At 40.5% G+C, this 14,088-nt stretch overlaps 1 protein-coding gene across 1 annotated transcript in view; it reads right to left on the reverse strand.

Annotated features, from left to right (window-relative positions):
- GOLPH3 (golgi phosphoprotein 3) overlaps positions 1-10,413 on the reverse strand; it is a 31,013-nt gene extending 20,600 nt beyond the window's left edge. Inside the window, exon 1 of the mRNA XM_036403282.2 lies at positions 10,055-10,413. Coding sequence (XP_036259175.1) covers positions 10,055-10,270 — 216 coding nt within the window. The 5' untranslated portion in view covers positions 10,271-10,413. The remainder of the gene's footprint in view (positions 1-10,054) is intronic.
- Positions 10,414-14,088: the final 3,675 nt, after the last annotated feature.

Here is a 14,088-nt window from a genome sequence, read left to right on the forward strand (position 1 = left end):
AGCTCTTAAAAGCTATCAACTTATTATCTCTAAGAAAATCTCATACTCCATGACACTACGGTACAATGGCAGACAGATTTAAACAGAAAACCAAGTCCAGCTTCTCTGGCAGCATTCTTTTGCAAGTTCCAAATTAACTTCTTTTGGCAAAGAACTGTGTGGCCTTAGACCAAAAAAAAATAAAATGTTCAGGGTTAGGGTGTCTTGCTTGAACAACTCTTCAATAATAGCTTCAATCTTTTCCCCCATCAATGGACTTATCAAACAAGACAGACAAAAAACACCCTGCACAAAATGATTCTGGAATGCAAGAATGATAGTTAAGCTGAGAACAGATTCATTTCTTTCCCCCTGCTTAGATTCCAAGACACTAAGCAATCCTGAAACACAAAACTGAATTTTGGTTCAGACAACAATATGTTTCAATAAAATTCTTAATTATTAGCAAATTCTAAGACTAACCCTCCATTTTCCTTACTAAATGGTTTTCACACCTACTGTCTATCATATATTGATTTTCATTGTTTCTACAGACAAACCTGTTTTAAAACATTTGGTTAAATACATGACCCAGATTCATTTGATATGGGTGCATTCAGAGAGGGCTATTTTCTATGTATTATATAGACAAACAACAGATTAAATTACCAAAAGTGTGAGTTTCATTTTTCAGATATCTCTAAAATGGGTAACAAAGGAATTTCAGACACAGTAAAAGAAATAGCTGGAAAAAAAACATTTTGAAGGCATTCTGAAAACAAATAATTTTAGGAGACATTCATCCCTTTTACCAGTCATCCCTCAGAAATCACAGCATCATAATCTATCATATCCTGTATCCATAACCTTAGGTGGAAGGGAATCATTAAGATCATCAAGCCCAACTCCTGGCCCTGCACAGGACACCCCAAACAATCCTGCCATGTGCCTGAGGCATCTCCAGAATCTCACTCCTCCCCACATCTGGGGTTGCCCCATCCCAGCTGCAGAATCTGGCACTTGCCCTTGTTAAACTTCACGCAGCTGGTGGTATCAAACCCTCTGATTTGTCAAGGTCTCTCTGCTGGGCCTCTATGACTTCAAGGGGTCAACAGCTCCTCTCAAGTTGGTGCCATCAGGAAACACAGTAATAAAACTAAAAAGATAAAAACAAGATGCCCAAAATGTGTAAATACTAAAAAAATATTCAAGTAAGACACTGTTATAGGAATACTCTGGATTTTCTCATGTGTCAAATGAAAAATATTCAAACTTCAATCATGTGCAATTTAAATAAACTGGATTCCTCTTCACATTATATTAGGTCTTTTTCAGCCTATACTACAGAGCTCTTTCCTGCAAATCTGACCTTTCAAGTAAGCCACCACCTTCTCAACCCAGAAACTTGCAAGAACATCTAATGGTACATTCTAACCTATGAAACTTTTGAAAATTAAGAAGAAAAACTCAAGTCAGAGTGCAGGAGTGTTTATTACTAGAATACTACAAGGCAAGGACTTTGATGTTTTACTCCAGTCCCTCTTGATTACCTCTTTTAATGCAAATGAAATCATTAGCCATTTACTGGAACATAAATTGTACTCTAGTTATAAATAGATAAGTTAGTGGGGGAAATCTCTGAAATGTTCTGACAGTCAAACATGGAAATACTTTAGGAAAGCATGCTTACATATTCTACAAAGCACAGTACTCTTGACAAGTAACTTGTCAGGTATTTGATTAACCTGCCACTGCATTTAGGAATAAGTAACACACAGCAGCTGCTGTCAGGTACTGGAAGAACTAAAGCCAGATGTTACTGCCATGTTTTCAAGCCCATACACACACACGTTACACAGGCATATCTCTCATTAAAATGGAGATAATAAAAAACCATAGATTTTCTGAAAAGGAGGCAACTAGCACACACTGCTGAACCCTTATGAGACCTCTGATTAAATGAACATTTAAGAGTCTGACTGCTCATTTAGAAATGAAAAGACAAACTTAGAAGCCTAACTTTCTTCATGATTAACTGTATACACACGTAGATAATGACTTCAAATATTTGCATGACTCTTGCAAAGCCATCTTCCATCAGTGTCCAATCTCTGTTCTTCCATATTGGTGCAAAATTAAGACATAATTAGTTTGTTCAATAACCTTTGATTTCAACAAACTGATTTCTACTCAACCTCCTATTGTCACTGAACATAAAATCTAACATTTATATGAAAGAAACGTTTCATTAGAATTTAGTGTCCCCTAGTGCTGGGCTGAGCCTGGGAGGCAGCTAAGTCCCATAAAACTCCCATAAAAAAACCTCAGACACTTTGGCATGGGGGGAGAGGAAAGGAAGACCTTAAGTGAAAAAACAAAAGTAAGTGATGCCAAATGCTTACTACCTACCACAAGCGGACTGATGCCCAGGTGGTCCCTTGGCTATGACCACCCACCACCCCGCTCTCTCCACTCTCTTTTTATTGCTGACCATGGCACTGCACAGCCTGAGGTACCCCTCTGGTCAGCTGGGGTCTGCTGTCCTGGCTGTGCCCCCTCCCAGCCTCTTGCATCCCCCCACTGAAGGGCTGGGTAGAGCGAGAAACAGAGGTGGGCTTGATGCTGTGCAAACACTGCTCAGCAACAGAAAGCACAGGCTGTGTATTATCACTGCTGTTTTCTGTTAGCAACATTGTTTTGGTCAAAAACAAAAACCATGGCACCATATTGACTGCTATGATGAAAATAAACTCTACCACAGACAGGTCCAGTACACTTCTCTTAAAAACAAAGGAAAAACCTGCATCTAGTGTTCTTTCTGATACAGACGAAGCAGGCCCTTTACAGGCCAACTAAATAAGAGGTGGAGGTTTCACTAACTTTGACTAAGCAGGCCACATTTATTAAAATTTTAATTCTGTCCTCCAGGTTTATAAATAGAGTGTATCTGCACCCAAATAAACTATCTACACTTTCCCTCTCTTCTACCTCTTATTTTACAGCAGCCACATTTAAAAACACTGTGTGAAACACTGTATTGTTTCAAACTACAGAGGTGCACAATGCTTAATTTTTATTAATATGCACCTGGTCATTAATGTGGATGGAATTCTAGGGTTGTGTTTGGGTCTTTAAAAAAGCATGTACATAATGGAGAGAGATTCTGCTATTCTTAGTCTAAATATCATCCATCTTCCTTTCAGTTCTTTTCAGAACAAGCTTCTAGTTCCTCACTTGTTTCACTTGTCCAGGTGCAAGCAATCTTCAAGAAACAGAGTAACTCATAATAATGCCATGTCAACATCTTTGTTATGAGGTTAAATAAAAAGTACACCCACTGCACTGTTCTCACACTGAAAGGAACAAGTTCCTCCATTTAGCATTTAACATATACTGAGAGTCTCAGGCACAGTTTGCAGAAGCTGCTAAAGCAGGAGTTCCATTTAAATATCCAGCTCAAGCAGAGTAGTTGCAGTTGGCCTTCCCTGAGTGATTCATACTGACAGAATATCCACCTGACATTTACCTCAAGCTACACAATGGGTGTCATATATTTGCCTGGTCACTGTGCACTGCAGAAGATAGAATACTGAAATGACAACATAATACATACAGAACGCTTCTCTCGCGGTAGAGACTGCCCAGTGTGGAAGTGCCACAGTAAAATCAAGGTCTATTGAAACAAAAAAAATGGAAGTGCAATGTGCTGTGCTGTACAAGAATGACAAGCTAAACACAAACCTCCCAGTATAAACCATGTACAAAAGACAGTCTGGCAGCTAAGGACTCTAAATAACACAACTACATTATGCTATTTAGTAAGACCTTAAAGGCAGATGACTAGAAAGTATGTGGCAAAAAGCAGCTTACAAGTGCTTAAAAGAGTATCAGCAACAGAAAGATATGCAAAAAGCCTGACAACTAATTTCCCAGTGCGATGAATAAATCCTGTAACATCCACAAATAAAAAGAGCTTTGAAAATAACACCTCTCCCTTTATAAAGACCTTGCTTGTAGAGTGTATTATCTTAACAGTCCACCACAAACATGGGAAGAAAAAAGAAAAAAAAAAAGTGAAACGTGGTAGTTTGGTACAGGTTTTACTGGGGGAGGTGGGAAAGCCTTGGCATGCACAATGCTGGTTCACCCTCAGACCAACAACAGCACAGTGATTTTGTGCTGCTACTCACTTGTGCTTCTACTCATCCAGGCTTACACACAGTGTACTTGGAGGAAGAGAGCAGTTGAGAACTATTTTATGTGCAATCTCATAATTCTTATGTCTGAAAAGCGCATGTGAAATCATTCTGCAGTAACATTTTATCAATATTTCTGAGAGAAAGCAAGTTACTGAAATTGATCTAAGACCTGTTTGCAAGCCAGAAAAAAACCCAAACAGTTAAAAGTGGCACACGGCTAGTTAACTAATTCTTCTCTTCTTTTGCTAAAACTTATTAAAGAATGGACTGAAAATGTTGTTCAGAGGAAACCAAGCATATTTACTCCAGACTAGTTTCCCCTCTTTCCAGTAATGCAACACAGAGATGACTATGTGCTGTAGTAATTATTTGATCTGTAAGAAAGTAATTCTTAAATATACTATCTACAATACTTAGTCTGGTCAATTTATCCTTGCAAAGAAGTCCATTACATGGACCTTGACTAAATTAAATAAATGCTACTTATATAGCACTAGATTTTAGCTACATTAGGATTAAAGAATACCTGAAAAAAAACCACTACTTCTTTAATATAAAATATTATTTTCAGTTTCATGATTATTTATCTTCTAGCAGTAAAGAGCAAAATTTTCTTACAGATACATTTTATTCAAAATGTTTAATAAAAGCAGCTTGCTAAAGGGAGAGGAAGAATAGTTATGGCGTGTTTTTAAGAGTGCTTAAGTTAAAGCTCTGTTTGAGAGCACTTAACTGGAAAGCACTACCAAAAATGCCCAGACGATGTTTTTGTCTTTGCCCTACACCAGACACCTTGTCATAAAAAAGGGACTTTCCACACTCAAAGTTATCCACAGAAAAATAGTATCAATTACAGATTAACCATGCTATGAAAGCAGGGATAACCACACCAACTGCATGCAAATGATTCAAAATCAGCATATCCTCAAAAGAGCCTAAAAGCAGGATTTACTCAGCAGCATGGTAAAGAGGCACCTTACTCATCTTGTAGCAAAAAGAATTGGGGTACTCCTCCTCCCACACCTCCTATCTTCTTCTCCTAGTCTGTCATTTATCTATAGACATGAAATACAAAAATAAAAAAGACCAAAAAGTAGGCACCTATGAAAGGAAGAATTTTTCACCACAGACATTACACACTTTGTTGTTATTAGGCCCTGAACATTTGAGAAAAAGCATGTCTTTGTCCAGGTTTCAACATATTCATACATCACTCTTCAACTGCAATGCGAATGAATTCCCAGTGGACGCCTCTTCGAGTTACACTTGTTTGTCTCAGAAATTTTCCAGCAAAACTTGGGCACTTCTAAGTTGACATTCAGCCTCTTGCTGAAAGTGTTTTCAAGAGACAAAAAAAGACTAAAAGGATACAAAGAAGACTTTTCAAAACCTGTTAATTTCGTACAAAGGCAAATCCTCAAGACTTCTGCATCACAGTATCCATTTCACTAAGTCAAACCTTAAGAGCAGGAAAAACACCACCCACGTCTTGAATGTTTTCAAAATTCCTATGCCACCTTTCACAAAAGTACTTTTAGGATTAAAATATAAAATTCAGAAACCAATTGAGACACTCATATTTGTAAGAATAATAAGGAAACTACATTTTAATACTAATCTGGTCAATACAAAATAGCCCATCTGAAGCAGGCACACTACTTCTCTAAAAGCTTACTTCAATACAATGAAAAATATCATAAGCTGGAGACCTTCATGTGACCTACCTGGATACAAAGCTATGATGCGAAACCAAATTTTCAGCAATAAATGAAATTTTTGAAGGCCAAACATAAGTAACAAAGATCCAAGATAATTTCTGTACCTAATGAAGTCATTTAACTTTACTTCATTCCCACAAATGACATTTTAGTCTTCTGCTAAGAAAGGGTAAAAAATCTAAGAAATATTTAATGTTGCAGTAGACTGCAGTAGCCAGGTATTTTTCAGCATACTTTAGATGAGTATTCTCTCAGCAAGTAAGGAATTAGTTACAGACCAAATAAATATTTTATCTTGGTGGGTGCTAGGTCTCTCTCTCTGCTTCAATTTGTTTAGTTGTGGCAATTGTACAGAGGATAAAAGCAGTTGAGTGCACTGCTATATTTGAATAGATTCCCAACAACTACCAAAAGAAAATTTCAAAAAGGAGGAAGAAAGAAAAGACAACCCAAACCCACAACCAGAAGAAACCCTACAAGGATGAAATTAGTGGAACAAGTTACATAGCAGGACCACCTCACAACCTCTCCATTTTTATGAGACTGAATTACAAGATACTGGGAGGACCTGTCATGAAACAGCTACCCTGTACTCACCTCTTAGCTATCATTTTTAAATAAGTTATATTATAACTTCCAATCTTTATTACTCCCTTCTTTTGCTTCAGTAGTTCTAGACTGTAACTCCCTTTTGCTGTGGCTTTGACCCATCCTATCATAATACTGGTTTTTTACTTAATACAGCTCTGGTTTACTTCAGTGCATGCTTTTCATTCCTATAGCTATTGCTCTGCTTTAAATGGATGAACCTGACTCTCTTTTCCAGATATGTTTCTGAAGGATTTCCAAATACATGCAGGTGTTGTGAAGGCTCCCTGAAAAATTTTAGTAATGTATTTTCTTCCAGTTTATTACCTGCTCCTCCAAGGACACCGCACCTGTCATGTTATGCAAGCATGCACATATTTCAGCTCATATCTCTTATAACCTATCTTGACTTCGGAATACAAAAATAGTTATGTGTACACAGAAAATACAGATTGAAAAAGAACTGTTGGTGGAAAAGAGCAATCAGAACACATACATTAGGTACAACTTAATTAGGCTAAACTGGTGGGGGGCGCAACATTGGCAAACAAGAAGGCCACATCCAAGAAGCATGTACAAATACAGGTAATTGTGTTCAGATGTCAGGAATAGGATTGAGGGGTGGTGTGTTTGTTCTACAGCTGCCAGAAATTCCCATCACTGAATCCATACTGCAGCAGCAACCAGACAACAACTCAAAAGTCTTGCTGTGGTTGTTTACAACCACCACACCACCCTGGAAACAAGATTCACATTAGTGTCTAACAGTCTCCTGGAAACACTGAACTCATCAATGCATCACTAAATACCTTCCTATCACTAAAAACTGTCTCCTAGTAGCGAAGACTCTTCCATGAACACTTAGAAATTATAAAAGTAGCTCTGTACATGTAAGCTATTTTGTATACAATTCATATAAAGTTAAGCCACATCACTAGTGTTTAAAATTACCTAAAAATCTAAAAGCTATGTTATCAATGCATGTACCAGTGAGTGTTCTGAGGAAGCTCCTATTTATAGGGAAATATGTTCTTCAGCCAAAACAGAGTTCTTGTTTTTATATTTTTTATTTATATGTTCTTTGGCCAATCCAGTCTACTTCTTGTATTTTTTTTAATTTTAAAGTAAACATTAAATTGTTTTCTCCTGTTGGAATAAACAGGAAGGATATTCTCAGCTTTAAATTTACAGACTTTCAATCAAGCTTGTATCTCATAAACTTGCCTTTGCCTGTCCCTTAGACTTCATATAGTTTCAAAATTACACTTTACAGACTCTATATTGCTCTGCTTTGCTTGCTCTCTTGAGAAAGTCTCACTCAAATGCTACAGTAAATCAGTTCTACTGGAAGTAAAGACTTTGTAAAAAAACATTTCCAGATGTGTAAAGTAAGCTGGTTCTGCTTGCTTATCATTAGAACAAGGGAGAACAAAAATATTCATATTGGAAAATGAGCCTGTAGTTTTATTTCCAGTTTTGGAAGGAAAACACATGACAAATGGTTTAAATTGTATACCCTGTACACAGGGGCACAAGCAGGCCCAAAACCAAAGTCTAAATCCCAATGCTTCATGTCTAACAAAGCTCACAAAGAGGGTATGCTACAGCTCCTGCATTTAAGCCCCCTGCCCTAGAGCTGAAATTACAATTCTTTGTGTCTGACGTCTCCACTGCAAAATCTCAAGGGACTTAGGGATATCCATGCCACTGTAACCATTCAGTTCCTTTTTCTCTACAAAAGAATAAGACATCCCCTTCAAAGTATGTCACTCCTGTGCTTACCAAAATCAGGTAATTTATAACTTTGATGCACACCATTGCAAAGGCAGACTTTTAGACCCAATGTTAACTTTGATGCACCACGAAGACTTGCGCCACATATTCCTCCTGGCAGACACAATGCTCCCTACCTTGAGATCTTTACAGCATAATGCCCACCAATTCGGCAGATTTAGCACACAATCCTGGTCAAAAAACAGGCTGAAAGATCACCCAGTCTATACCACCTTCTTCAAGATAAGGTATCCTAAGCCAATCCTGCCAGCAATCACTCTTGCCACTCCTAACTTACTTTCCCCCAACTATTCAGGCATGTAGAAAGAAAAATGCTCGTATGCATTCAATTCAACAAGCCTTCAATTTCACACGTAGAAGGAGAGATCACTATCTACGGAGGTTATCAGGACACCATGGCAAGGTCCACCTGAAATGATGGGACTACAAGAATATGCTCTGAAACACACAGTCTGAGAGAGAAACACAATGCTACTGTAGCAGGTACGTACAAAGCTCACAGAGTTACAGAATAAAATGGGTTGGAAGGGACCCACAAGGATCATTGCGTCCAACTCCTGGCCCTGCACAGCATCATCCCCAAGAGTCACACTGTGTGCCCAAGAGTACTGTCCAAACGTGGCTTGAACTCAGACAGGCTTGGTGCTGTGATATGTGCTAAAAAGTGAACATTAATCAAGAAAACCACTCTTTATTCACTATCAGCCAGTAAATTTATTGCAGATGCAATGCCCTGTCAAAGAACATATAACTTACCAGCTTCTCTCCCATACTGAAAAGGAAGAGTTTCAAGAGACTTCCATTCAAATCAGTGAACCGGATTAAATTATTTACTTGTCACACAAATTAAAAAACAAAAGCAAGTTTACTTGCCAAAAAAAAAGAAAACCTGGTCGCTTAAGCAAATCCATACTGTATCTCATATCTAAAATAAGGGTGTATCACCCTTTAATCACACACCACATCAAATTAAACTGCTTCCCTGATAGAACTCTCATTCCACAGTGTGTGTGCTTTCTATATTGACTGCCTTTTTCAAACAAAAAAAAAAATCCAACAGTGGTGGAAGTACACCTTCCTCAATTACTTACTCACAGTATCATGGCAAACTATTAAGCAATGAAATCAGTAAAAATACAGAATTATATAATAATGCCACTTCTTCATTTTGACACACTTCTCATTACTCACAGCCCATTTCTCTCATATAACCCTCCCCCCAGTTTTAAGATATTTTTAACATGCATTACTCTGCAAAGCCTTAGTAGAAAAGGGCTGCTCAGCACCCTAGAGCACTTGAGGACCTCGTATGCACCAGAGTTCTGACTGACAAAACCCACAGGAGCAGAGCTATCTCCCTCCCACATTAGAGGCACGGATAAGTTGAAGGAGGATAAATGTGCCAGGTTCACCCAGGCCCTCAAGTCCAAGGCTGGCCTGAAGCCCTGGTCCCCATATCCAGGTCCTCCCGTGTCCTCCATATTCCCTCTCATGTGCACTCATATGACAGCCCCTCTGTGAACCCCGCAACCAAACGGCAGCGCCACAAACTCTGCCGGGCTCCCCCTCCCCAAAATCCGTGCACCTTTTCCCCACCTCCTCCAAAACACCAAGCCTGCTCCAGGCACATCATGTCCCCCATCTCCTCTGCCCCAAGCCCCCAGCCACACTCACTCTGCAGCGCCCTTGACCCCATCCCACCACCAGACTCCTCTTCCCCACAGCACCCCCAAAAGCCGGCGTCCCCTCGGGCACCCCCAGCGCCCCCGGCCGCACCTCACGGTCCTTGAGGCCCAGCAGCAGCACCTCCTCCATGAGGGTGAGCCGCGTTTCCTTGGAATCGCCCTTCTCGTCATCACCGGACTCGTCCCGGCGCCCTTCATCCTCGGGACCACCGCCGGCGCCCCGCTCCTTATCGGCGGCGGCGGCGCTGCGGGAGGCCTCGGTCCGGCGCTGCACCAGCCCGGAGCTGCGCTGGGTCAGGGAAGTCATGGTGGTGGGGAGAGAGCGGGGCTCGGCGGCGGCTCGGGGAGGGGACGGGCCGGGCTGGAGCCGCTCCGCCCTACGCGCCCCGGCCGGGGGCAGTCATGGGGAGCGGGCCGGTCCCGGGGCAGCCGCGCTGGCGGCGGCGGCGGCTCAATATGGCGGCGCGGGCTGATGTCAGCGGAGGATGTGGCAGCGCCGGGCGGGGCGGCGCCGGAAAGGGACCCGCGGCTGAGGGAGCGCGGCCGTGACCCGGGGCGGGCACTGCGCTGCCTTCGGGATCGGGGTGCCCTTCCACGAGTGCCTCGTTTGCACAGCCGCAAGTCCGCTTGGTTTCATACAATCATTAAAGTTGGAAGAGACCTTCGAGACAATCCAGTACAACCGTCCGCCCAGAACTGCCCCTGTAACCCCTAAACCACATCACCGGCGCCGGATCCAGACGGCTCTTGACCTCCAGGGATAGTGACTCCAGCACGTCCCTGGGCAGCCTGTTCCCATGACTGAGCAATCGAGTTCAGCCAGAAAACGGGGTCCGACTGCTGGGGTGGATGTGGCGACCTGTGAGCAGCCTGGGCTGTGGAAGGTGTGCGGGCCCAGGACCGGGGCAGTGACCGTACCCCTGCGTTCGGCACTGGTGAGGCCACACTTGGAGTGTCCTGTGAGCCGTCCTGGGCCCCTCACAAAACACTGAGGAGTTTAGAGAAGGGTCAAGGAGCTGGGGAAGAGTCTGGAGCACAAGGCTGATGAGGAGTAGCTGGGGGTGTCTGGAGAAAAGGAGGCTCAAGGCCTTATCACTCGCTGCAAACTCCCTGAAAGCCCAGCGGGGTTTGGCCTCTTGTCTTGGCAGGACAAGAGGATACAGCCTCAAGCTGTGCCAGAGAAGGTTCAGGCTGAACATTAGGAAGCATTTCTTCACAGAAGGGGTGATTAGACATTGGACTGGACTGCCCAGGGAGGTGGTGGAGTCACCATCCCTGGAGGTGTCTGAGGAAAGCCTGGATGAGGCACTCAGTGCCATGGTCTGGTTGGCACAGTGGTGTTCTGTCACAGGCTGGACTCAAAGATCTCAGAGATCTTTTCCAGCCTAGTTGATTCTGTGATTCTGTGTCCCTGTTCATGGCAGAGGTTGGAACAAGATGATCTCTTCCAACCCAAATGTCATGATTCCATTATTTAATCTATATATACATGTACCTGTCAGGTGAACTCAGGTGAGCTCTCAACAGTTTTCAGTTCAGATTTTGGAGATGGAATCCCTCAGTTCTGATGTTGATCGGCACCTTTTCAAAGCTTGAGCCCTTTTGTATGTGGCATACCAAAAAGTAAAAAAAATTCCTATCAAGGATAAATCCCATGTAAGTTTTCCGGCAGTGTAATTTATTGCAGAAGAAAGGTGGTCATGCTGTGGGCAAGGATGGCTTACACTTTTTAGTTCACAGTTAGAATATTGCATTTAACCAATATTGTATTTATGAGATACATAAAGATATGGAAAATAGGTATTTAATGTATAAGTAAAATATATAATAATATATTATATATAATAATATATTAATAAATAGAGCATTGGTTTTAATGGGTTGTTTGTTTGGTATTTTAATTCGTTGGTTTGGTTTTTTTTTTTCTAACTGGACCCTGTTTACCAAGAGCTCTGAGTCACTCTGAAAGTGACTTTAGCTTTCATTATTTTCCACACCCCCAGTTCTTGCATCCCTTCCTATTGTGACTCTGTGACAATTTGATGCAGCATAAGAAGCAAGAGCAGATGGACAATCCTGATCCCCAGAGGATCTGGATCACTCACACAAATGTTTGCTGATTGTTCCTCTTCTGGTTTTTGAGGCCTGCTGATTATTCACAGTCCACTTACTGTGCAACATTCTGATTTTTTTTTATCTTTCTGGGTTTTTTGTTAATTAAAATGTCCTACTGTACCAACTCAAATGCCAAACCAAAGCTGAAGGATATAGCATCACTGTTATTTTTACCAAATTAACGTTTGCTCAAAGAAGAGATACAACAATAGCACTACAAGATGTGTTTCCTGGAAATGACATTTCTGAGTTGTAATTAAACTCAAACATTTATTCATTTAGTCCTCTCTGAGGAACTTGGATATTTTCCTGAGGATTACAGTCCAGATGACAGTCATGTAATTAACCTGGGTCATTCCTTTTGCCTTCTTTTAACATAGTCACTGTATTAACTTTTTTCCTGTTCTTTGGAGCTCACAAGGTTTTATTGAGAGCCATATTTAGAGATCAAAAAGAGGTTCCAAAAAGATATTTCAAAAACCTGTATGCAAGCTATCCTGGCTTACTGATACAAATTACTTAGCTGTGGTGCTGCAGTTTAATTATTTTTTCATGTACTGTTACTGGAAAGAATTTAATCTTTGTCAAGCCTGATAATATTTACCTATTCTCCCAGAATGTAAAGCTATTTTTTAAACATTTTCTGACAGGAATGTTAACAATTCTTACATTTCACTTTAGTAATATCATTGGTATAATTTGCCTTGTGCCAATTTGCCTTGTGCCTACATTCAATTCACATTCAAGCACGAATTTTCTCTAATTACTTTAATTCCTGTCTTAAAGCAATTTTATCATCTCCATTTTGATCAATAGAATGCACTGTTTGGGCTGTTACATTTATTTTCACTTTCCCACTAGATTACTGTGGCATTTAAGTACATTTTCATTTTGTCCTGATTGCATTTTAAAGGTTAACTAATGGAATGTCCATTATCAGCTCATAATTTTTTCTTTTTTTTTTTTGTCTTTTTTTATCCTTTCCTGAAGGGCCTCGAAGGACTCATCATTACTTCAGTTTTGTGAAAATCAGTCTTTTAAAATAGTTGGTTTAAGAGTCTTTAAAAAGTTGCTAATCGTATTATTGATTTGCCCTCTTTTCTGTATTTCGTTACAAAAGCTAACAAATTAGGATCACTAATGGGTTAATAACTTTTGGTTGATCAATTTAGTTTTTATTATGTTGAGGTGTCCAGTGAAGTTCCTTATACTTAACAGTCACTTTTTTCACCTAGAAACTCAGATGTTTGCACAAATTGAATAGTGTCATTTCAAACAAATGTATTTCTTTATTAATTTCAATTCTGACTCATTACCTGATGGACATATACTAAGAAGTTCAGCGTGAATCAAATCAAGAACACAAATACTTGAATTTTGAGCCAATTAATTTTTTTTTACACCATTGCAACATTGATATACAAAACCAAAATCTGAGTGAAAAGGATAGCAAACAAGACATATTTCAGCATATGATTTTGTTGGTGTTGATCCTTTCTACACAGCAGAGAGCTGGTGTGCCAGAGAGAGCACATGGTGAGAGATACTCACCTAGGAGATCTTTGTCACAACCTTCATATGTGTGATTTATTTTACAGTGCCAAGCAGTATTTGAAAAATATTTCTGAGTCCTGCATGGCTTTATCAGGAGTTCAGAAGGCTGTAATCCCCATCACCGTGGTTGGCTGTTGATTGTTTGGGTTGCCACTGGGCACCTTGTTGGGTCCAGACTCCCCTTCCTCTCCCATCCCAATGCCCGTGTTATCCAGAGAGCTGAGGCCCAAAATCTTCAAAACACTCTGTTAAGAAGTAATAATACGAAAGTACAGGCTGTGGTCTATAAATAGTTTTGTTCCTCTTGCAGTAAATCGACCTTGTAATGCATCCTAGTTTATCCTTAAGCCCATCTCTGGCAGAATACAGTAGTCTTCTGAAGTAGATAGGATATTTTTAATCACTGCTAGCCACCTGGGAGGTTGAAATAAAAGGGAGAAGAGCAAAGCCATGAAT

This window comes from Molothrus ater, chromosome Z (assembly GCF_012460135.2).
Source record: "Molothrus ater isolate BHLD 08-10-18 breed brown headed cowbird chromosome Z, BPBGC_Mater_1.1, whole genome shotgun sequence".
Classification (NCBI taxonomy): Eukaryota; Metazoa; Chordata; class Aves; order Passeriformes; family Icteridae; genus Molothrus; species Molothrus ater.